Source organism: Drosophila eugracilis, unplaced genomic scaffold (assembly GCF_018153835.1).
Source record: "Drosophila eugracilis isolate 14026-0451.02 unplaced genomic scaffold, ASM1815383v1 contig_498, whole genome shotgun sequence".
Classification (NCBI taxonomy): domain Eukaryota; kingdom Metazoa; phylum Arthropoda; class Insecta; order Diptera; family Drosophilidae; genus Drosophila; species Drosophila eugracilis.
Genome location: NW_024573369.1, coordinates 220,350 through 244,749, shown reverse-complemented (window position 1 = coordinate 244,749; position 24,400 = coordinate 220,350). Strand labels below are relative to the sequence as shown.

Genomic DNA, 24,400 nt, shown 5'->3' with positions numbered 1-24,400 from the left:
CAACATTGTGTTTATTTTTATGTTATTATTGTTATTCTAGCTAAAATGCTTAGCTATGTTATTATATTTTAAGTTCTTAACTCGTAGAATTTCGCATTCAAATCATAACTAAGGTTGAATCACATTTAGGACTCATCCAAGCATGAGATCAGGAAAGGCTTCTTATCGATGACTAACACTCCATTTTATTTTATATTCCCATATAATGTATTCCTTGGAAATCAATTATATGGCAGATATGAACAGCAAAGGCTTTGCTTATATGGAGCCATGTCGATAAGGTTTCTAGTATTTCCAACCCTCCATCTAATCGAACGGCTTATCAGATAAGACGCTTCTCACGTGGCACACAAATCGAGTGGAAGGGCACTTAAATCAGATCGCCTTTTAGTTCTCCAGCGTTGATTTTAACGCTATAAAACTGGAATTAGAACAAAGTATGTTGTCATGGTGTAAACTGATATAAATTGTGAATTTTACGATTTATTGTAAGGGAAAACGATAATTATTGTGTCATGATTTGAAGATTAGAAAGTAATTATGGTAGAAAGGAGCATTTTATCACTCAGATATCTAGAAAAAACACATTTTATTCTAAGTTTAATAATAATAGCCGAAACGAAGGCATCATAATTTGTATACTTCCTATAATTTTATAGCAAAAACTCATTCTCAGCCGAAAAGTAAGCAACATAATTTGAAGGTAACGCTTTTCTAATAAGAAAGTCCGCCTAATAATATGTTTGGAAGACCAACTACTTTTCACCAAACTGATATAGTCATTAAAGGCCAAGCGTTATCTATAGATAAGTGCGGTCTGTCCTTTTCGTCGGGTTTCTAAATATTCTGATAGATAAATTCGATGTCCAATTGATCAATCGGCTTAAGGCGTTATCGGGGCGTCAATGTGACTAGCTCAAGTTGAATTTGGTCTTAACCCTTTTGTTACTACACAAAATATGTGGGAAAATGAATTAAAAATGTATTTAAATTTTAAGGATTATATTACATGTATAACAACCAACGGCTGTGCAACACAATTGCCTTAGAATTATTAGATTAACTAACGTATTTTAAAGAGCTTAAAAACAAGGTCGATAGTAGAGGGTTAAGGAATCAGACGATATAAAAGGCCCACAATGGTAAAGGCCTTTTCATAGTTTGTTAAAAGCAACGACAATATGAAGTACACCATTCTTGCCTTGGCTCTGTGCCTTCTCGCCGTAAGATAGCAACTATAAAATAACTATGACTTAGTTAATACAAATAACAAATCACTAAAAATCCAGGTTAACGCCACGGTGACGACCTATTCCAACGAGAACTCCTCGCCGGAACTGACCGACTTGACCGATGGTAATGTGGAGGTGGAGAACTTCAGTGCTCTGGGTGCTATCTACAATTCCCTCAAGATTGCCCTGCGCAGCATCAAGGGATTCAATTGCGTCCTCAAGTGGGTGGCAGGTATCCAGAGCAGTGCCACGCAGTTCAACACGAACGTGCTCTCTTGCGGAGTCACTGCTAGCCAGGACGTGACCAATCTGATCAATGCCAACAAAAAGATCCTCAGCACCTGCGACGACATCATCAATCTGAAGTCGAAGACTTGCGCCCAAGTGGATGGCGAACAGGCCAAGATCACCAACAGCTGCTTTGTGAAGACTCTGCGCAAGGTTTGGTCTCTAAAGAAGCAGGTCGAAAATGCCATCGCTCTAGCCAAGAAGATCCCGCAAACCGGACCAAATGCCGTCACCTGTGTCAGCGATGCAGTCAACACCCTGACCGCCTACTACACCGAGTTCCCCCAGAACATCGTCTCCTGCTCCAAGCTCACCTCTTAAGGTGTTTTCACTTAACTTTCTCAAGCATGCAATAAAAAAAAGGTGTTAAGCACAGCTTTTGGTTGTTTAGTAACTTTTTATTTGTTAGAAAATAAGTTTAAATGAGTAGTTATCTATGGCATAGATTCTAAGTAAGAATATTTATCAATACACTTGCTTAGAATATGTATTTGTCACTTTCTGGTGCGTAAGGATAAGTCTGTTTACAATCCGAGAAACAATTCATTGATTCTATGTAACAAACTCCTTAAATTGTTAATTATGGTTGTATATATGTTATATATTGATGCATGTTCTACAACAAACTTTATTGAGAAGGCAATTAACAATCAGCTGTTGATCGTATCATCTTATGGTCGAGCTGGCTTAAAATGGGTCCATTAGCATAGATAGTCCAACTTAGGTCAGACTCCTGATACTTGGACAGTCGTTGCAGTCTTCCTGCCCGTCTTATTGTTTTCAATCAAAGTTTTTAATACCATTGACCAGCCTGAGATTAAAGAAAAGAATAATGAAAACTCTTTCTACCCGATAAACAATATGCGGAAATACTTCCGGGAAGTGGAAGCAATAAGCTGGCAGAGTTTTATCTGAATAGGATATGACCTTTCATCCGGCAGTTCAAAATTTAAATCATAAACAAACCAATATAATAAGATATCAGTATTTATATTATATTATTATTATTATTATTATACGAGTATACTCTACTTATACACATTAATTATATATATTTTCTTTATCGTCTCGACAGATACCTATGACCATATCACAACTTGGCTTTGGCTTGCTGCTCTATCTTCAGTATCATTGTGAGTAGACTCGAAATATTTGCAGAAATTCCAACACTTCTGGAATCTCCAATTTCCTATCTATCTATATATTAATGCCTTTCAGCCCAGTTGATCAATTATTGGCAAAATTACTGTTCTGATAGGCCAAATTGAATTGCGTTTTCCATTGCTGTTTTTTGTTTACAAGTTTGTGGGGGGTAATTTAACGTAATGTAAAGTCAGATTTAATACTAATTAACAAACAGAATCTTAAGACAACCTACTTAAATGAAAAGGTAGAATAACTTTAAGTAAATCATGCCCACAAGCCATGAGTATGTAAAGTAAATCCATTTGTTACCAACATGGTTTATTAATAACTTTAGCCCGACTTTCCAGACGAATATGTGGCGCGTGGGTCCTACTATCACCATAGATCATTGATAAGAAGTAAACGTGTGACAAATACAAAGTTTTCGAAACGGATTTGATCGCTTTAGCCTAGGTCCACTCATATTAATTGATTTTATAACTTATATGACATTTTATTCAGCCAAACTTGATTTTCCTTTGTTACTAGTCAAGGGTATACTAGATTTAGATTTAAATCACTTTATTATTGAAACGAACACCTGTCAGTTGCCAATAAGAAACAGCGATAGGTGACTTTCCCAAGGGTTTTGTTTTGATGGCAAGGCTCTAAAATAGAATGCCCCATATTTCCTGGGTGCAACAGTCGATTGTGCAGGTGCAGCATCGAGAACGAGTCCAAGATATGGGCATACCTATCTGGTGGCGATCTTCCCGAGCCTTTGATATCAGCACCACTCTCTGGTGGAAGCCCCCGGCAATCTGGCTATCTGGCTATCACCCATTGTGTGTCCACGCTGCATAGATAATGCCAAATTAGTTTCGGACTTTGGGTGGTGTCTTAATTAAACCATACATATCAATGGTATATTCATTTACTAAAGTATATGGCCAAATCGGAGCAGTCGGATCGCCACTTAACTGATACGGCCACCTTGGATCTTCTATATAAACAAACCCCACGGATCGATCAACAAACATTCGCCAGTGAAACCATCCACCAGCAACATGAAAGTGATCAACCTGTGCCTCCTGATCGTGGCCTCGGCCAGCTTCATCCTGACCACCGCTAACGTAAGTCAGTCGGTTGCCACGGAAAGTGGCCAAAAATTAAACACAAAAAATTCTTGAAGTGCCTAAGTCGGAAAGTTGATGAAGCCAAAAAGTGTGACAAAAACAAAATCAAAAAAACAATTTTTTTTTTATTTTATACTTTTTTTTATTTTTTATTTTTTGGTTACAAAGCAATAATTCTGTGCCTTAAAACAAAATACTCGTCTATTTCTAGGCCAATGCCTTGGGTAACTACGAGAAATTCGATGCCCTTGAGGCCTTAGCTGCTCTTGACACCTTCACCGATGCCGAGCTGGAGGAGATGATCGCCTATGAGCTGAACGCTATGGAGGAAGAATTTATGGGCGTCGAGGAGTTCGGCTTCATCAATGACTGCCGCAAAATTCTGTGGGCTGGCTACAAGGGCATCAACGGCACCAAGTGCATCGTCGAGGAGGTCGGCATTCTTCTGCTGACCTGCACCGGGTACGTCGACGACCTGGCCACCTGCACCGGTAACATTCCCACCGATGTTAAGGCTATTTTGAGCAATGCCAAGCAGATAATCGTCAAGAGCCAAAAGATCCTCAACCTGGACGAGATCTGTGCCAGCTCTTCCCGAGGCGTTGTCTCCGCTACCAAGAGCTTCCTCCGTTGCACCCTAAAGCTCTTCTATGCCACCATGTCCATTGTGCGCAACATGAACGTAATGATCAAGGACGGACACGCTCTGCCCTTCAAGACTGCCGCCTGTTACGTCGATGCCACCAATAAGGTTGTTGATGGTTGCAACGCTTTCGTGCCAAACGTCAAGACCTGCATCGCCAGCATGACGTAAATTCGTAAAAAAAAATTTCAAATAAAACCATGAGATTTTGAGCATAAACACATTAACTTTTATTGACAAGTGGTTTGCATAAATAAACATACTGGAATTTCCTTCAAAAGGTAGGTAAAAATCTCGCATAATTCCCATAAGGCCAAATTGGAAGCGAAAAAGCGAGATTTCTTGATTTTACCAGGCGAACAGAAGCAACTAGCAAGTGTAAAACGACCAGCTGGTGAGATTATTTACATTGTTCCTAGGGGTGTGCACGTGAGTACTGTTTTTGGGCACGAAAGTATGAAATACAAAGGATTTAAATGTTATTTCGTGCTTTTCGTGCTTATCTCGTGATTTAACACAGTAAACAACGTGGTTGCCCATCTCTAGCTTCTGCCTTCTTCAATAACAATGATGGCGGACAATGGTAGCCATCTTGAAAAGAAAAATATACCACGCAGAAGTGGCAGCCATCTTGAAAAAGTTTTTGCTCCCAGAAAGCAGTATCTGCTTGCTGCTGTTTCTGTTCGCCTGGTATCTGAACTCTCAAAATTACCAATTTGACTGAGAAAAAATTATTTTTTCTGATCAAAATTTCAACGCATTTTGGCTAGCTGATGCCTTTAAAATACCAGGCGAACAGAATCGAATAGTAGGTGGAAATCGCTAAATTTATGAGCTCCAATTAGGGATGGCCACGTGAGCACTGTTTATGACACGATCGAATAAATTACATGGGACCTTAATATTATTTCGTGATTATCGTGCTAATCTCGTGAGTCGACACAAAAAACAACGTGGTTGCCCATCTCTTGTTTATGTTTTGGCCTGCAAACTAACGGTTTCCATCCAGTGACAACGGCAACCATCTTGAAAAGGCGGCCATCTTGAAAAAAAAACAGTCTCCCAGAAAACAGTAGCTGCTTGCTGCCGTTTCTGTTCGCCTGGTATCTGAACTCCTAAAATTACCAATTTGACCGAGAAAAAATTATTTTCTGATCAAAATTTTCAACGCATTTTGGCTAGCTGATGCCTTTAAAATACCAGGCGAACAGAATCGAGTAGTAGGTGGAAATCGCTAAATTTATGAGCTCCAATTTGGGATGGCCACGTGAGCACTGCTTTTCGACACGATCGAATAAATTACATGGGACCTTAATATTATTTCGTGATTATCGTGCTAATCTCGTGAGTCGACACAAAAAACAACGTGGTTGCCCATCTCTTGTTTATGTTTTGGCCTGCAAACTAACGGTTTCCATCCAGTGACAACGGCAACCATCTTGAAAAGGCGGCCATCTTGAAAAAAAAACACAGTCTCCCAGAAAACAGTAGCTGCTTGCTGCCGTTTCTGTTCGCCTGGTATCTGAACTCCTAAAATTACCAATTTGACCGAGAAAAAATTATTTTCTGATCAAAATTTTCAACGCATTTTGGCTAGCTGATGCCTTTAAAATACCAGGCGAACAGAATCGAGTAGTAGGTGGAAATCGCTAAATTTATGAGCTCCAATTTGGGATGGCCACGTGAGCACTGCTTTTCGACACGATCGAATAAATTACATGGGACCTTAATATTATTTCGTGATTATCGTGCTAATCTCGTGAGTCGACACAAAAAACAACGTGGTTGCTCATCTCTTGCTTATGTTTTTGTCTGCGATGGCAACCATCTTGAAAAGGCAGCCATCTTGAAATTTATGAGCTCCACATAGGGACGGCCACGTGAGTACTATTTTTCGACACGACCGAATAAATTACATGGGACTATTATTATTTCGTGCTTGTCGTTGTAAGGTCGTGACACGACACAGAAAACAACGTGGTTGCTCATCTCTTGTTTATGTTTTGGGCTCCAGACTAACGGTTTCCATCCAGACAGGAGTGACACTTAGAGATGGCCACGTGAGCCGTGGTATTCGACACGATCGAATGAAATACATAGGATTTAATTGCTTTTTCGTGATTATCGTGCTGAACTCGTGAGACGACACAGAAAACAACGTGGTTGCTCATCTCTTGTTTATGTTTTGGGCTGCAAAGGCAACCATCTTAAAAAGGTAGCCATCTTGAAAAAAAACAAAGCTCACAGAAAACAGTAGCTGCTTGCTGCTGTTTCTGTTCGCCTGGTATCTGAACTCCCAACCAAATTGACTGGGAAAATGATTTTTTTTAATTGGTTTGGGAATTTGGTAAGGTGATTTCTGGAGGGTTTTTATGTAAGTATCGGCGCTTAAATTGTATATATATTTATTTATTGATTCATTCGTTCGCTTGTTTATTCATAGATGTAATATGTATTTATGTAATTAATAATAATCTATTTTGAGCCGCGTATATAAAAACAAATAACAATAAAAAAATGCTTAACCGAGTCAATTAAATTAATGCCATACTTTATAAATTCAAGCCGAGTCACAATGATAAAAAAAAAAATAATATAAAATAATCGAGAGTAAAAGTGATAAAAAATACAACACCGAAATAGAACTCAAGGACAGCAGTTAAGATTAGATATATACGGTTGTTCGCCTTGCGATACCGAACTGCCCCCTAGTAGGAATAACAAATATTCATTCTTTTTGCCACAAAAAATATCTCGAGTACAATTAGGTGTAGTAATAGGTTAATAGGTTATACGATAATGCATATAGTACAATGTAAGTAGCTACAACTTAGGCTTAGTTTTTGTTTTTTATATATTAGGGTTCCCAATTTTAATTTTATAATAATTGCACATGCTCTTTAAGTTAGTCGACAAACAAAAAAACAAAAAAAAAAATGCACCGCTTAGGAGTCGAGTGTTAGGATGGGTTGTTTTTGGGTTTTGGATATATGGATATATCAGTTATTAGATCAGGCTAAGGCGACTGTTGGTCTTGCGCAGCTGGGCACGCCACGGGATGATGTTGTCCTCCTCCTCCTCAGCATGGCCCTGGCTGCCCTCCGATGGTTCGTTAAGCTCCTGAACTCCACCGACGCCACCGCCAACGCCGCCCTGCTCCTGGTCCTGATCAGCACCCTTCAGATCGCCATGATTCTCCTTGTTGCCCAACTGGAGTTGCTGCTGCTGGTGCTGCTGCTGGAACTGAATCTGCTGGTAGTGCTGCTCCATGCCGGCCAGGTTGATGTTTATGTTGTCGATGGACATGGCGCGGTTCTTCAGACGCCAAGTGTCCGCCACCCGGTTGTTCTCCTCCACCTTGGGCGTGTAGATGGCCGCCCTAGAAGAAGGTCAGACAATTGAGGCCAGGGGTCAGGAGACTCCCCACTAGCCGTACACCCACTTACTTCAGCTTATTCTCCGTTTCCTCGCGCCGGGCCAATAGATCCCGTTTCCATTGGGGTATCTGGGAGAGACGGCGCGATTCCGCTTCCTGGGCCATACGCTCCTCAAAGTCCTTCTTGGCCCGCTCGGCCGCCTTCTTGGCCATCATCTGGCGCTTCCAGTCGGGTATGGCATTGCCGGCCTGATCCCGTTCCGGAATCTGCAAGTAGATCTTTGACTCGCCTCTTAGCCACCGTTCGTCTGATCATCAGCTGCCATCAGCTGGCCAAAACTCACCTGGTCCACATAGTTATTGCCCGAGAACTGCTTGGTAATCTCCATATAGTGCTCCGAGTCCATTCGATTGGCCATCTGCTGTTCCACCTTCATCTTCTTGATGCCCGGTATATCCTTGGAGATCTTCAGCTCGGCAATCAGGTCGGACTTGAGATAGGTATCCGTGCTGGTGGTTAAGCACTGCATGCTCAGGCTGCGAGCGGGCATCTGGTAAGGCTTCGGCACCTTCTGGGTATCTGTGCGACGGAGCTGGAGGGTATTGAGATTGGAAATGAGGGATTATTAATTGCACTTCTCAACACAAAAATGGTTCGCTCACCTGGACGCTGTTCAGATCCTGAATAGAGATGGCCGAGAGTGGCTGGTGCTGCTTCCTGGTGGCCGTATCCTGGCTGTTAGGCGCCGATCCATGCGGCTTCTTGGGCTTGTGCGATTTGCCAGACATGGTGGCATCCTGGCCGCCTGCCACGCCCATCGGTGGACCCATCGGTGGTTGTGGTGGCAACATTCCGTGGGGCAACGGCGGCGGTGGTGGAGGCAACGGCGGCTGCTCGCCCATTCCATGCAGCTGATGAGGATGATGCGGATGTGGGTGAGGATGGGAATGGTGCGGATGCTGATGCGACTGCGGATGCTGCGAGTGGAGCTGCGAATGGTGAACCTGCTGCTGCTGGGCGATCTGTATCTGCATGTAGTCCTCCGTATCCGTGGAGCTATTTGTGGACGAAAAGAAGAGGGAAAAGTGCTGGATTACCGAGAGAGATCTTGGCTACTTTCACTGGGAAATGATGGGAGGTGGGTGGTGGTGTTGACCAGTTGGTCATGGGCTATGGGCTATGGACAGTGCGCGGTGGGCGGTGGGCGATAGGCGGACCTGCACCAGGCGTGGCGTGTGCGCAGTATCATCTTTGGATTGCAACTGAGTTGCAGTGGCAGCAGCAACATCGCAACTGTGGCAAGAAAAGTGGCAGGCTGCAAAGTGGCACGCATAAAATTTCATGCACTCTTGAGCGGCAGAGGAAGTGGCGAATCTTCCAGCTAAAGTGCTCAGCATTTAGCTTTTCCCCGAAGCTAGGCTTACATTTCTTTAAACAATAGATATTTAGTTAGATTTTCTTTAGCTATTTTCCAGCTGGAAAAACCTGCTCAGCACTGAGATCTAGCCATCTGCTAGCTGCTAATTGCCCAGCCGCAGTCAACCGTCTTGCCAGCCATGTATCTTATTTTATATGTTTTTTTTTTGCTTTTTGGATTTTGGCTAATTGAGGCGAGGCAACTGTACCGCCGATACTAATTATAAAAGCCGCTGCACGAGATGTGCAGCCAAATTAAAACGGCTGCCATGTGCTAATTGAAAGTCGGAGGATAGAGGATATATCTATGGGAGATCAGGGGAGTGAGAGGAGTGACCACTTACCGGGCGGAGGATGGACACGAACGCTTGTCGATGCTGATGCTCTTGAGATACTCGGACGGCTTGATGAGATGCGTGACGCCGTCTTGTGATTTATTGGGAAAACTGGGCGGTACAAACGGCAGCACGAGCTGCTTGTTGACCAGATTGGGTCCGCCGGTCCGTTGTCCGCCGGCCAAATGCCCGGTTTCCCCGTAGATCTGCTGCTGCTGTTGGGTGAGTTCGTAGTGATCCTCGGCCGAGGAGCCACCACCATACAGACTGGGCGTATACTGATGCGGTTGGCCAGTCGGATAATGTGGCTGTTGATTGGGATAGTTGCCATTGGGATTGCCATTCGCAATGCTCCTTTGACCTTTGGGTCCCTCTGAATAGCCATAGAAATGGGCATTCGATCCGCCTACACTAGCAGCATTCCCCGATCCTCCCGATCCTCGTGATTCCTCCGCATTGACCGTACTCACTCCATTTGTGCTGTTGGCATTGAGGAGCTTGGCTTTCTTGTTCGCTGGAATTGAACCAATTTATTTATGAGTTTTGTGGGTTAGCAGTTATCAGTCTGACTCTGGTCATGCTAACTTGAGCAGCCAGCAAATAAAGTTAAAATACAGAAAACAGAGGAAAATCCGAAAAGCCAACCACAATGGATCGCTGCGTAGGTGCCTTTCACCAGACGGAGATTTCCAGGGGAGACGCAGACGGAGACCCAGTTGCATATAAAACCAAGAGTTGCATCTAAACTAACTAAATCAAATAAATTACATTGTGGCAGTAGCCTAATAACAGTAACTAAGAAAAACGGAGCCACTAAACGGGCAATAAATTCTGGGTATTAAAAATGTAATAAAATTAAACTCGTTTCCTGATTTTCAAATTAGTCATGAGCTGAGCTTGATATACCATAATCTCTTAATGATTTCTATATTTTGTATTTTAATGGCTAATTAAACTGCTTAAAACGTAATAAATAATAGCTCCTTTTAAGTTCCCTACAATCTTGTTATTGATATAAAAGCCTATACATCCAAGTCCATGAGTACTGAAAGCACTCCTCAGTCTTAAAGTTGAATAGCCTGGGATATGATTGCTAATTGGTTACAGATAATGTAATCATGTATTATAATTAGATAGACCCTAAAGAGGGAGCAGAGCAAAAAGTTCCATTAGACAGGCGATAAGATAAGGAAGTCTACACGAGATAGGAATTTAAATGTGCTTAAGGTTCGTATTGGTTGTGGTAGAACCTAATTAAGATTCGAGATTGGGTTTAACCATACCTCATATATACTTAAATCTCTTCCCTATTGCTAGCATGGATAAAGATTAAGCGATTAAGATGAAAGGCTTGCAGCTTCCTGGGAAAACTTTCTGACGGCTGGCTGATTATCCCCCGACACGGAAGAATAGCTGGGGGTGTCGTTGTCGTGGGAGTATGCCCATAAAAATTGAATTGCCCGACGTTTCCATGGAAATAACCATGGGTCGCCTCTTTGTGTCGCGCCCGTATTGAATTTTCCTGGCAGCCGGTTAATTGGCCAAATACACCATCTAAACCCGATCGCATCGCGAGTCCCCAACTTTCACGGCCTTTTGGTTAACCCGTTTCCATGCCAATCATTACGTGGTTGCTGCGGATTCATGGCTATCAGACTGTTATGGCCAAAACCACTGCCAATCAAGTCCAGCCAGTTTGCATTGCATTTATTTATTCGATCGGACAAAAAGACTCAAAAAAAGAGCGAACGAAATGCGCATTTTTCCACATGTCTCCACACATTTTATCTATTAATTTGTGCGAAGAAAAAACTAAAAACAAAAAACTTTAAAAGCGGTTTGTACTTGTCAAGTTCGCGGTGAAATTGGAAACTGGAGTGCAAGTCCAGTTCGGTATCGTTGGCTGTTTTACGAGTTGAATGTGCCTGGCCAGCGCAGTGAGATATAAATCAAACTAATTTATGTGCCTCGCTCTTGAGATGCCACCAAAAAAAGATAGTTAGCTGTACATTTTTTAAAGCTGTGTTCTTCTTTTCGTTAGATAGTATAGTTTGTTGGTTGACTTTAAGTGCTGTTTAAGCTTTTACTTTTAATTGGGTGTTGTTAACTAAAGTTATAGGCTGGCAAAAGGATTGACAAGCTGATGGTTTGACTCATTGAAGTTAAGAAGTTCATTAAATCAACACCAAAAACAAATTGGAAAGGATATAGATCAATCTGAAGAACATATTGTTTCAGTTTGCCACTTTCTTCCTTTGAACTTCCGTGGGAAAACATTAACCAAGGATTTTATTATTATTTGTAGGAAAGTTTAACACTTTATCTTAAGTAAGTTTTGTAAGAAGGCAAATACAAATTTCTATCACTTTGAGGCACCACTTTCAAACTTGTTATGACAAATAACAAAGGCCCTTAACTTGGGAAGCTGTTCTAAGCAGCCATCCCATCACAGATATCGTAAGATATATCGTAACATATAAAACAAAAATCACTTCACAGGCCACACATCCCTTCGGTATCCTTCACAATACGTTAGATAGTTTTCCCAATCACTTACACCGAAATATATCGAACCGATGAAAGCTAAGCGTGAAATAATTTCGACGCGAATTCTTGTGCATTTTAACCGAGCCCAGCATGTTCATTGTGTACGCGTATTTACTGTACTAAAACCAAGCACATTATCAGGAGTTTCGTGTTAATATTTATGACCGGAAAAGTCAAGGCAAGGAAAACCCTGAAGACGCGGCTCTAACTTCGGGTGACGATGTTGCCTGGGCGAGCTCCGTTGGCCACCTGAACTGGGTTCAAGCCATCGCCAAAGTTATTCACCCAAGACGACGACGACGACGACGGATCGCCACATTGGATATCCAACGGAGAGAGAGAGACCGCTTCGCAAAACACGTTCACTTTCGTGGGTAAAAGTTTCGCAGACTGCAGATCCACGAGCCGATTGCCGCCACGGAGGCGTGGCATATATGTGGGCGGTGGTGCGGGTGGTGGTTCACCGGTCGCCAATTATTATGGCCAATACGAGAGTGAGTGTGTGTGGGACATTTGCGACTAGTGGCTGGCAAATTGCTTCCTCATCGCAAATCGGGGATACGCCATATGACCAGTGCAGACATGGTATTATGGTATAAGCATGCATGTCTCTTTGAAGGCCTCTCAACCCAACGACAATTGGCAATAAGGTTGGCTCAGAGAGTCAACAAAAAGATTTCCCATAATCAGTTTCACTTAGCTGAAGTTATCGATTGAAGGAAGAGGTTTTCCCATAATAAGTTTCTGTAAGGTGGCCATACATAGGGAAAGGTCGAAGATAAATTCCTAGAAGGAAATATATATAATAATATATATAACATCCTTAGTAGTCTTGTCTGCTCTCTAATTCCTACATAGAACTTCACATTTGAGATACATTTTGTTAAGATTGCTTTAAGTTTTCCCCCAGTGTAGTTCATATCTCATGACTTGTGCCCCTCATACGGCAGTCAAGTGGCTGGGATTGTTTTCAATCGCTGGCACTTCCACTTTTTCACTTTTTCACTTTTCCACTTTTCCAACGTGAGGCCCAACTTCCACTTCTTTGTTTTGGCCACATTTTCCACGGATCTTTGCCGCCTTATCGTGTGAACGTCGGCTCCATTAAAGCCTCTCTCCATTTCACCTGCCCCATCGGACATAATGGGCAATTAACAAATGGAAAATCGGAGCCAACACATGTCAAACATGGCAAGTATTATTCGCATTTTTCAGTTTTTCATTCGCTTTTTCATGTTGTTTATTTTTGCGTAGTTACGACTTTTGTGGCAATTAGGTAAATACCTGATATTTATTGTGTGATAATGAGGATTATTGTTTTGTTTTTTTCGTAGCAAATCGACTAGGAAAACGACTATTTAGATTTTAGAGTAATTAGTAGGAATTTTACCCTTGAGTCATAGGTCTTGAAATGGCAGAGATCTTAGCTACAAAGGGGAAACCCCCTGCTCATCCTTCACTAACCTCCTAATTAATAATTTTTGCCAAATTGACGACGTTATTTGTATGGCTTTGCCAACACCACAAATAGCTCGCACTCCTCGAAAGCCAACACTTCAATCAAGATGTAATCATTATCCCATCTGATGGACAGCCATCGACTACCGCTGAGAGATCAGGTTCTGCTTTGGCCAACTCGTTTTCAGTTTTTCTTTACTGCAGGGCACTTCACTGCCATTTCCCCCTCTCTGGTTGAACATGACTGGCGAATTTCCCCTAATTGATCAATCAAAGCGGACTGTGGACAGTAGACACTGGACACTGGACAGTCACAGGCGATTGACGATGCGGAACCACCTCCTATATTCCCAGAGTTCAAAGACCTGGCCAACGTTCGCAGTGAACTTTAATAAATTAATAATGTTGCCTCTTTTCATCAGCTTTTAAGTAGTAGTATCCTTTAGTATCCTCTCTTACCTTGCACACCCCCTTTAAAAAGTGGCTCTAGTCTAGGACTCACCCGAAATGGTGGACATAGTGCGATTGTGATTGCCGCGCACCAATTCTGATGGCCTTAGACTGGGCTCCTCGACCACCTCGAGTCCCGAATCCGAATCGACGGCTTCAGTGGCCACAGGATTAGGAGCTGGAACTGGTGGAGGGGCTGCACCGCCTCCCCCATTGACATTATTTGGACCCTGATTCGGCCCAAAGACATTCTTCTTGTAGATGCTATTGCTGCCGTTCATATTGTTCGGCTGGTCGGAGTTCAAATTGTTGCGTTGCTGTTGAACGGGAGCCCTCAGTGGTGGCGGCAAGGGTGGAGGAGGAGGTCCATTAACTAAAGGATATGAGACAGATTTTAGATTACCTAAAGCCTTAGCAAGACACTTTTAGGTGCCAACTTACCCACTGCCAAATTTTGCATTGGTGGAGCCGAGGAGACCCGCTTGAGATTCCTGCTGCTCTGATTTCCGCCGTTCATGTTGCTCAAGTTGCTGATGCTGCCGCTCATGTTGTTATTGTTATTGTTGTTGTTGGTCGAGGCATCCGTCAGATTGTTACGGATCATGGAGTTCTTGTGCGTTTGCTTGGTCCGCTCGGCCACATCCTCGGGCGGACAGACGCTCTCGTAGGTATCGCTCTTGATGCCGCCGTTCAGGAGCTGATTCTTCAGATTCACATTCTTCGAACTGTAGTTGTCCTTCACCGAGGACTCGTATTTGCTGCTATGCAATCCAATAATCGAATGCGACTTATTGCGATTCAGCAGGCTGTGGTTGTTGTTGTTGGTGAGTGTGATGCTGCTACTGCTGTTGTTCATGTTGCTGCTGTTGTTCATGTTGCGCTTGTTGTTCAAATGCTGCAAGTTGGATAATAACTATATTAAATATTTTAGCAACAATTGAATAGAAATAATGCTTTTGGTGCACTTATCACTATTGCTTTCAGACCTACAGAGTAATTAAATATTAGTTTTGGTTAGAGCTAAGAAACGGCAACAAAACAGAACAATAACGCAAAAAGCTAGTATAGGGGTTTAAAGTTTTGGTTGTTAGCAGCACAAAACAGTTGTTCTTTTGGCTCTGCGTCTTGTTTTGACCGAGCCAGAGCTAAAAAGCCAAAGATAGTATTGCAAATTTCTGTTAAATATGGGTTTTCTGCTTTTGTAGCCATTAAATCGGCACTCGCAGCAACAAATCAGAACAATAACGCAAAAAGCTAGTATAGGGGTTTAAAGTTTTGGTTGTTAGCAGCACAAAACAGTTGTTCTTTTGGCTCTGCGTCTTGTTTTGACCGAGCTAGAGCTAATAACCCGAACATAGTATTGCAAATTTCTGTTATAAAATAGGTTTTCTGCTTTTTTAGCCATTAAATCGGCACTCGCAGCAACAAATCAGAACAATAACGCAAAAAGCTAGTATAGGGGTTTAAAGTTTTGGTTGTTAGCAGCACAAAACAGTTGTTCTTTTGGCTCTGCGTCTTGTTTTGACCGAGCTAGAGCTAAAAAGCCAAAGATAGTATTGCAAATTTCTGTTAAAAATGGGTTTTCTGCTTTTGTAGCCATTAAATCGGCACTCGCAGCAACAAATCAGAACAATAACGCAAAAAGCTAGTATAGGGGTTTAAAGTTTTGGTTGTTAGCTGCATAAAACAGTTGTTCTTTTGGCTCTGCGTCTTGTTTTGACCGAGCTAGAGCTAAAAAGCCGAAGATAGTATTGCAAATTTGGTTGTTAGCTGCATAAAACAGTTATTGTTTTAGCCGTGCGTCTTGTTTTGACAAAGTTAGAGCTAAGAAACGGCAACAAAACCGTGCTCTCTGCTAGCAAAAGATGTAGCATAACTTTGGGCACCAAAAAAATCAGTTTTTTGGCCATGGCACAGCCAAAAATGGCCCAAATGAGGAATGTAATACCTCGTAGGGCTCGTAATTTGATTGCCATGATTCCCAATTGATTTGCATTCAAATCTCGGAAACTTCATTTTTGGCCCATTTTTGAAAATTTTGATGATGGTACCCCTTATCAAAAATGCGAAATTTGAGCCAAAATTGAATTTCTCAAAATCGAAAAACGAGTGATAGGGGTGGTTAGTGCTGGTCGTTAGCAGCACAAAACAGTTGTTCTTTTGGCTCTGCGTCTTGTTTTGACCGAGCTAGAGCTAAAAAGCCGAAGATAGTATTGCAAATTTCTGTTAAAAATGGGTTTTCTGCTTTTTTAGCCATTAAATCGGCACTCACAGCAACAAATCAGAACAATAACGCAAAAAGCTAGTATAGGGGTTTAAAGTTTTGGTTGTTAGCAGCACAAAACAGTTGTTCTTTTGGCTCTGCGTCTTGTTTTGACCGAGCTAGAGCTAATAACCCGAACATAGTATTGCAAATTTCTGTTATAAAATGGGTTTTCTGCTTTTTTAGCCATTAAATCGGCACTCGCAGCAACAAATCAGAACAATAACGCAAAAAGCTAGTATAGGGCTTTAAAGTTTTGGTTGTTAGCAGCACAAAACAGTTGTTCTTTTGGCTCTGCGTCTTGTTTTGACCGAGCTAGAGCGAAAAAGCCAAAGATAGTATTGCAAATTTCTGTTAAAAATGGGTTTTCTGCTTTTGTAGCCATTAAATCGGCACTCGCAGCAACAAATCAGAACAATAACGCAAAAAGCTAGTATAGGGGTTTAAAGTTTTGGTTGTTAGCTGCATAAAACAGTTATTGTTTTAGGCGTGCGTCTTGTTTTGACAAAGTTAGAGCTAAGAAACGGCAACAAAACCGTGCTCTCTGCTAGCAAAAGATGTAGCATAACTTTAGGCACCAAAAAAATCAGTTTTTGGCCATGGCACAGCCAAAAATGGCCCAAATGAGGAATGTAATACCTCGTAGGGCTCTTAATTTGATTGCCATGATTCCCAATTGATTTGCATTCAAATCTGGGAAACTTCATTTTTGGCCCATTTTTGAAAATTTTGATGAAAAATGCGAAATTTGGGCCAAAATTGAATTTCCCAAAATCGAAAAACGAGTGATAGGGGTAGTTAGTGCTGGTCGTTAGCAGCACAAAACAGTTGTTCTTTTGGCTCTGCGTCTTGTTTTGACCGAGCTAGAGCTAATAACCCGAACATAGTATTGCAAATTTCTGTTAAAAATGGGTTTTCTGCTTTTGTAGCTATTAAATCGGCACTCGCAGCTACAAATCAGAACAATAACGCAAAAAGCTAGTATAGGGGTTTAAAGTTTTGGTTATTAGCTGCATAAAACAGTTATTGTTTTACCCGTGCGTCTTGTTTTGACAAAGTTAGAGCTAAGAAACGGCAACAAAACCGTGCTCTCTGCTGGCAAAAGATGTAGCATAACTTTGGGCACAAAAAAAATCAGTTTTTTGGCCATGGCACAGCCTAAAATGGACCAAATGAGGAATGTAATACCTCGTAGGGCTCGTAATTTGATTGCCATGATTCCCAATTGATTTGCATTCAAATCTGGGAAACTTCATTTTTGGCACATTTTGGAAAATTTTGATGATGGTACCCCTTATCAAAAATGCGAAATTTGGGCCAAAATTGAATTTCCCAAAATCGAAAAACGAGTGATAGGGGTGGTTAGTGCTGGTCGTTAGCAGCACAAAACAGTTGTTCTTTTGGCTCTGCGTCTTGTTTTGACCGAGCTAGAGCTAATAACCCGAACATAGTATTGCGAATTTCTGTTAAAAATGGGTTTTCTGCTTTTTAGCCATTAAATCGGCACTCACAGCAACAAATCAGAACAATAACGCAAAAAGCTAGTATAGGGGTTTAAAGTTTTGGTTGTTAGCAGCACAAAACAGTTGTTCTTTTGGCTCTGCGTCTTGTTTTGACCGAGCTAGAGCGAAAAAGCCAAAGATAGTATTGCAAATTTCTGTTAAAAATGGGTTTTCTGCTTTTTAGCCATTAAATCGGCACTCGCAGCAACAAATCAGAACAATAACGCAAAAAGCTAGTATAGGGGTTTAAAGTTTTGGTTGTTAGCAGCACAAAACAGTTGTTCTTTTGGCTCTGCGTCTTGTTTTGACCGAGCTAGAGCTAAAAAGCCGAAGATAGTATTGCAAATTTCTGTTAAAAATGGGTTTTCTGCTTTTTTAGCCATTAAATCGGTACTCGCAGCAACAAATCAGAACAATAACGCAAAAAGCTAGTATAGGGGTTTAAAGTTTTGGTTGTTAGCTGCATAAAACAGTTATTGTTTTAGGCGTGCGTCTTGATTTGACCGAGCTTCAAAACTAGAGCTAAAAAAAGCAACATAGTATTGCAAATTTCTGTTAAAAATGGGTTTTCTGCTTTTTTAGCCATTAAATCGGCACTCACAGCAACAAATCAGAACAATAACGCAAAAAGCTATTATAGGGGTTTAAAGTTTTAGTTGTTAGCAGCACAAAACAGTTGTTCTTTTGGCTCTGCGTCTTGTTTTGACCGAGCTAGAGCTAAAAAGCCGAAGATAGTATTGCAAATTTCTGTTAAAATGGGTTTTCTGCTTTTTTAGCCATTAAATCGGTACTCGCAGCAACAAATCAGAACAATAACGCAAAAAGCTAGTATAGGGGTTTAAAGTTTTGGTTGTTAGCTGCATAAAACAGTTATTGTTTTAGGCGTGCGTCTTGTTTTGACCGAGCTAGAGCTAAAAAGCCGAAGATAGTATTGCAAATTTCTGTTAAAAATGGGTTTTCTGCTTTTTAGCCATTAAATCGGCACTCACAGCAACAAATCAGAACAATAACGCAAAAAGCTAGTATAGGGGTTTAAAGTTTTGGTTGTTAGCAGCACAAAACAGTTGTTCTTTTGGCTCTGCGTCTTGTTTTGACCGAGCTAGAGCTAATAACCCGAACATAGTATTGCAAATTTCTGTTATAAAATGGGTTTTCTGCTTTTTAGCCATTAAATCGGCACTCGCAGCAACAAATCAGAACAATAACGCAAAAAGCTAGTATAGGGGTTTAAAGTTTTGGTTGTTAGCAGCACAAAACAGTTGTTCTTTTGGCTCTGCGTCTTGTTTTGACCGAGCTAGAGCTAAAAAGCCGAAGATAGTATTGCAAATTTCTGTTAAAAATGGGTTTTCTGCTTTTTTAGCCATTAAATCGGTACTCGCAGCAACAAATCAGAACAATAACGCAAAAAGCTAGTATAGGGGTTTAAAGTTTTGGTTGTTAGCTGCATAAAACAGTTATTGTTTTAGGCGTGCGTCTTGTTTTGACAAAGTTAGAGCTAAGAAACGGCAACAAAACCGTGCTCTCTGCTAGCAAAAGATGTAGCATAACTTTAGGCACCAAAAAAATCAGTTTTTGGCCATGGCACAGCCAAAAATGGCCCAAATGAGGAATGTAATACCTCGTAGGGCTCGTAATTTGATTGCCATGATTCCCAATTGATTTGCATTTAAATCTGGGAAACTTCATTTTTGGCCCATTTTTGAAAATTTTGATGATGGTACCCCTTATCAAAAATGCGAAATTTGGGCCAAAATTGAAATTCCCAAAATCAAAAAACGAGTGATAGGGGTGGTTAGTGCTGGTCGTTAGCAGCACAAAACAGTTGTTCTTTTGGCTCTGCGTCTTGTTTTGACCGAGCTAGAGCGAAAAAGCCAAAGATAGTATTGCAAATTTCTGTTAAAAATGGGTTTTCTGCTTTTTTAGCCATTAAATCGGCACTCGCAGCAACAAATCAGAACAATAACGCAAAAAGCTAGTATAGGGGTTTAAAGTTTTGGTCGTTAGCAGCACAAAACAGTTGTTCTTTTGGCTCTGCGTCTTGTTTTGACCGAGCTAGAGCTAATAACCCGAACATAGTATTGCAAATTTCTGTTATAAAATGGGTTTTCTGCTTTTTTAGCCATTAAATCGGCACTCGCAGCAACAAATCAGAACAATAACGCAAAAAGCTAGTATAGGGGTTTAAAGTTTTGGTCGTTAGCAGCACAAAACAGTTGTTCTTTTGGCTCTGCGTCTTGTTTTGACCGAGCTAGAGCTAATAACCCGAACATAGTATTGCAAATTTTTGTTAAAAATGGGTTTTCTGCTTTTGTAGCTATTAAATCGGCACTCGCAGCAACAAATCAGAACAATAACGCAAAAAGCTAGTATAGGGGTTTAAAGTTTTGGTTATAAGCTGCATAAAACAGTTATTGTTTTACCCAGTGCGTCTTGTTTTGACAAAGTTAGAGCTAAGAAACGGCAACAAAACCGTGCTCTCTGCTGGCAAAAGATGTAGCATAACTTTGGGCACAAAAAAATCAGTTTTTTGGCCATGGCACAGCCTAAAATGGACCAAATGAGGAATGTAATACCTCGTAGGGCTCGTAATTTGATTGCCATGATTCCCAATTGATTTGCATTCAAATCTGGGAAACTTCATTTTTGGCCCATTTTTGAAAATTTTGATGATGGTACCCCTTATCAAAAATGCGAAATTTGGGCCAAAATTGAATTTCCCAAAATCGAAAAACGAGTGATAGGGGTGGATAGTGCTGGTCGTTAGCAGCACAAAACAGTTGTTCTTTTGGCTCTGCGTCTTGTTTTGACCGAGCTAGAGCTAATAACCCGAACATAGTATTGCGAATTTCTGTTAAAAATGGGTTTTCTGCTTTTTTAGCCATTAAATCGGCACTCGCAGCAACAAATCAGAACAATAACGCAAAAAGCTGGTATAGGGGTTTAAAGTTTTGGTTGTTAGCAGCACAAAACAGTTGTTCTTTTGGCTCTGCGTCTTGTTTTGACCGAGCTAGAGCTAATAACCCGAACATAGTATTGCAAATTTCTGTTATAAAATGGGTTTTCTGCTTTTTTAGCCATTAAATCGGCACTCGCAGCAACAAATCAGAACAATAACGCAAAAAGCTAGTATAGGGGTTTAAAGTTTTGGTTGTTAGCTGCATAAAACAGTTATTGTTTTAGGCGTGCGTCTTGTTTTGACAAAGTTAGAGCTAAGAAACGGCAACAAAACCGTGCTCTCTCCTAGCAAAAGATGTAGCATAACTTTGGGCACCAAAAAAATCAGTTTTTTGGCCATGGCACAGCCAAAAATGGCCCAAATGAGGAATGTAATACCTCGTAGGGCTCGTAATTTGATTGCCATGATTCCCAATTGATTTGCATTCAAATCTCGGAAACTTCATTTTTGGCCCATTTTTGAAAATCCCCTTATCAAAAATGCGAAATTTGAGCCAAAATTGAATTTCTCAAAATCGAAAAACGAGTGATAGGGGTGGTTAGTGCTGGTCGTTAGCAGCACAAAACAGTTGTTCTTTTGGCTCTGCGTCTTGTTTTGACCGAGCTAGAGCTAAAAAGCCGAAGATAGTATTGCAAATTTCTGTTAAAAATGGGTTTTCTGCTTTTTTAGCCATTAAATCGGCACTCACAGCAACAAATCAGAACAATAACGCAAAAAGCTAGTATAGGGGTTTAAAGTTTTGGTTGTTAGCAGCACAAAACAGTTGTTCTTTTGGCTCTGCGTCTTGTTTTGACCGAGCTAGAGCTAATAACCCGAACATAGTATTGCAAATTTCTGTTATAAAATGGGTTTTCTGCTTTTGTAGCCATTAAATCGGCACTCGCAGCAACAAATCAGAACAATAACGCAAAAAGCTAGTATAGGGGTTTAAAGTTTTGGTTGTTAGCAGCACAAAACAGTTGTTCTTTTGGCTCTGCGTCTTGTTTTGACCGAGCTAGAGCGAAAAAGCCAAAGATAGTATTGCAAATTTCTGTTAAAAATGGGTTTTCTGCTTTTGTAGCCATTAAATCGGCACTCGCAGCAACAAATCAGAACAATAACGCAAAAAGCTAGTATAGGGGTTTAAAGTTTTGGTTGTTAGCTGCATAAAACAGTTATTGTTTTAGGCGTGCGTCTTGTTTTGACAAAGTTAGAGCTAAGAAACGGCAACAAAAAAACCGTGCTCTCTGCTAGCAAAAGATGTAGCATAACTTTAGGCACCAAAAAAAATCAGTTTTTGGCCATGGCACAGCCAAAAATGGCCCAAATGAGGAATGTAATACCTCGTAGGGCTCTTAATTTGATTGCCATGATTCCCAATTGATTTGCATTCAAATCTGGGAAACTTCATTTTTGGCCCATTTTTGAAAATTTTGATGAAAAATGCGAAATTTGGGCCAAAATTGAATTTCCCAAAATCGAAAAACGAGTGATAGGGGTAGTTAGTGCTGGTCGTTAGCAGCACAAAACAGTTGTTCTTTTGGCTCTGCGTCTTGTTTTGACCGAGCTAGAGCGAAAAAGCCGAAGATAGTATTGCAAATTTCTGTTAAAAATGGGTTTTCTGCTTTTTTAGCCATTAAATCGGTACTCGCAGCAACAAATCAGAACAATAACGCAAAAAGCTAGTATAGGGGTTTAAAGTTTTGGTTGTTAGCTGCATAAAACAGTTATTGTTTTAGCCGTGCGTCTTGTTTTGACAAAGTTAGAGCTAAGAAACGGCAACAAAACCGTGCTCTCTGCTGGCAAAAGATGTAGCATAACTTTGGGCACAAAAAAAATCAGTTTTTTGGCCATGGCACAGCCTAAAATGGACCAAATGAGGAATGTAATACCTCGTAGGGCTCGTAATTTGATTGCCATGATTCCCAATTGATTTGCATTCAAATCTGGGAAACTTCATTTTTGGCACATTTTGGAAAATTTTGATGATGGTACCCCTTATCAAAAATGCGAAATTTGGGCCAAAATTGAATTTCCCAAAATCGAAAAACGAGTGATAGGGGTGGTTAGTGCTGGTCGTTAGCAGCACAAAACAGTTGTTCTTTTGGCTCTGCGTCTTGTTTTGACCGAGCTAGAGCTAATAACCCGAACATAGTATTGCGAATTTCTGTTAAAAATGGGTTTTCTGCTTTTTTAGCCATTAAATCGGCACTCACAGCAACAAATCAGAACAATAACGCAAAAAGCTAGTATAGGGGTTTAAAGTTTTGGTTGTTAGCAGCACAAAACAGTTGTTCTTTTGGCTCTGCGTCTTGTTTTGACCGAGCTAGAGCGAAAAAGCCGAAGATAGTATTGCAAATTTCTGTTAAAAATGGGTTTTCTGCTTTTTTAGCCATTAAATCGGCACTCGCAGCAACAAATCAGAACAATAACGCAAAAAGCTAGTATAGGGGTTTAAAGTTTTGGTTGTTAGCAGCACAAAACAGTTGTTCTTTTGGCTCTGCGTCTTGTTTTGACCGAGCTAGAGCTAAAAAGCCGAAGATAGTATTGCAAATTTCTGTTAAAAATGGGTTTTCTGCTTTTTTAGCCATTAAATCGGTACTCGCAGCAACAAATCAGAACAATAACGCAAAAAGCTAGTATAGGGGTTTAAAGTTTTGGTTGTTAGCAGCACAAAACAGTTGTTCTTTTGGCTCTGCGTCTTGTTTTGACCGAGCTAGAGCTAAAAAGCCGAAGATAGTATTGCAAATTTCTGTTAAAAATGGGTTTTCTGCTTTTTTAGCCATTAAATCGGCACTCACAGCAACAAATCAGAACAATAACGCAAAAAGCTATTATAGGGGTTTAAAGTTTTAGTTGTTAGCAGCACAAAACAGTTGTTCTTTTGGCTCTGCGTCTTGTTTTGACCGAGCTAGAGCTAAAAAGCCGAAGATAGTATTGCAAATTTCTGTTAAAATGGGTTTTCTGCTTTTTTAGCCATTAAATCGGTACTCGCAGCAACAAATCAGAACAATAACGCAAAAAGCTAGTATAGGGGTTTAAAGTTTTGGTTGTTAGCTGCATAAAACAGTTATTGTTTTAGGCGTGCGTCTTGTTTTGACCGAGCTAGAGCTAAAAAGCCGAAGATAGTATTGCAAATTTCTGTTAAAAATGGGTTTTCTGCTTTTTTAGCCATTAAATCGGCACTCACAGCAACAAATCAGAACAATAACGCAAAAAGCTAGTATAGGGGTTTAAAGTTTTGGTTGTTAGCAGCACAAAACAGTTGTTCTTTTGGCTCTGCGTCTTGTTTTGACCGAGCTAGAGCTAATAACCCGAACATAGTATTGCAAATTTCTGTTATAAAATGGGTTTTCTGCTTTTTTAGCCATTAAATCGGCACTCGCAGCAACAAATCAGAACAATAACGCAAAAAGCTAGTATAGGGGTTTAAAGTTTTGGTTGTTAGCAGCACAAAACAGTTGTTCTTTTGGCTCTGCGTCTTGTTTTGACCGAGCTAGAGCTAAAAAGCCGAAGATAGTATTGCAAATTTCTGTTAAAAATGGGTTTTCTGCTTTTTTAGCCATTAAATCGGTACTCGCAGCAACAAATCAGAACAATAACGCAAAAAGCTAGTATAGGGGTTTAAAGTTTTGGTTGTTAGCTGCATAAAACAGTTATTGTTTTAGGCGTGCGTCTTGTTTTGACAAAGTT

At 40.8% G+C, this 24,400-nt stretch overlaps 3 protein-coding genes across 10 annotated transcripts in view; 2 read left to right on the top strand and 1 right to left on the bottom strand.

Moving 5' to 3' along the window:
- Nucleotides 1–1,151: 1,151 nt before the first annotated feature.
- On the top strand, nt 1,152–1,895 carry LOC108105356. The gene is made up of 2 exons (XM_017211871.1): nt 1,152–1,223; nt 1,290–1,895. Exons 1-2 carry the CDS (start codon nt 1,182–1,184, stop codon nt 1,839–1,841), a joined length of 594 nt encoding a protein of 197 aa, XP_017067360.1. The 5' UTR covers nt 1,152–1,181; the 3' UTR covers nt 1,842–1,895.
- Nucleotides 1,896–3,669: 1,774 nt separating this feature from the next.
- On the top strand, nt 3,670–4,643 carry LOC108105355. The gene is made up of 2 exons (XM_017211870.2): nt 3,670–3,778; nt 3,993–4,643. Exons 1-2 carry the CDS (start codon nt 3,713–3,715, stop codon nt 4,593–4,595), a joined length of 669 nt encoding a protein of 222 aa, XP_017067359.1. The 5' UTR covers nt 3,670–3,712; the 3' UTR covers nt 4,596–4,643.
- Nucleotides 4,644–6,580: 1,937 nt separating this feature from the next.
- Nucleotides 6,581–24,400, bottom strand: part of LOC108105360 (probable serine/threonine-protein kinase DDB_G0267686) — a 66,347-nt gene continuing 48,527 nt past the window's right edge. For 2 of the 8 annotated variants that reach the window (XM_017211884.2, XM_017211883.2), the window contains 7 exons: nt 14,449–14,902; nt 14,060–14,380; nt 9,562–10,066; nt 8,464–8,857; nt 8,145–8,393; nt 7,871–8,079; nt 6,585–7,803 (listed from right to left, as the gene is read on the bottom strand). In XM_017211884.2, coding sequence (XP_017067373.1) covers nt 7,431–7,803; nt 7,871–8,079; nt 8,145–8,393; nt 8,464–8,857; nt 9,562–10,066; nt 14,060–14,380; nt 14,449–14,902 — 2,505 coding nt within the window. In that variant the 3' untranslated portion in view covers nt 6,585–7,430. Of the gene's footprint in view, nt 7,804–7,870; nt 8,080–8,144; nt 8,394–8,463; nt 8,858–9,561; nt 10,067–14,059; nt 14,381–14,448; nt 14,903–24,400 lie in introns of all 8 variants that reach the window. The other 6 variants (XM_017211886.2, XM_017211881.2, XM_017211882.2 and 3 more) reach the window with 6 other exon arrangements.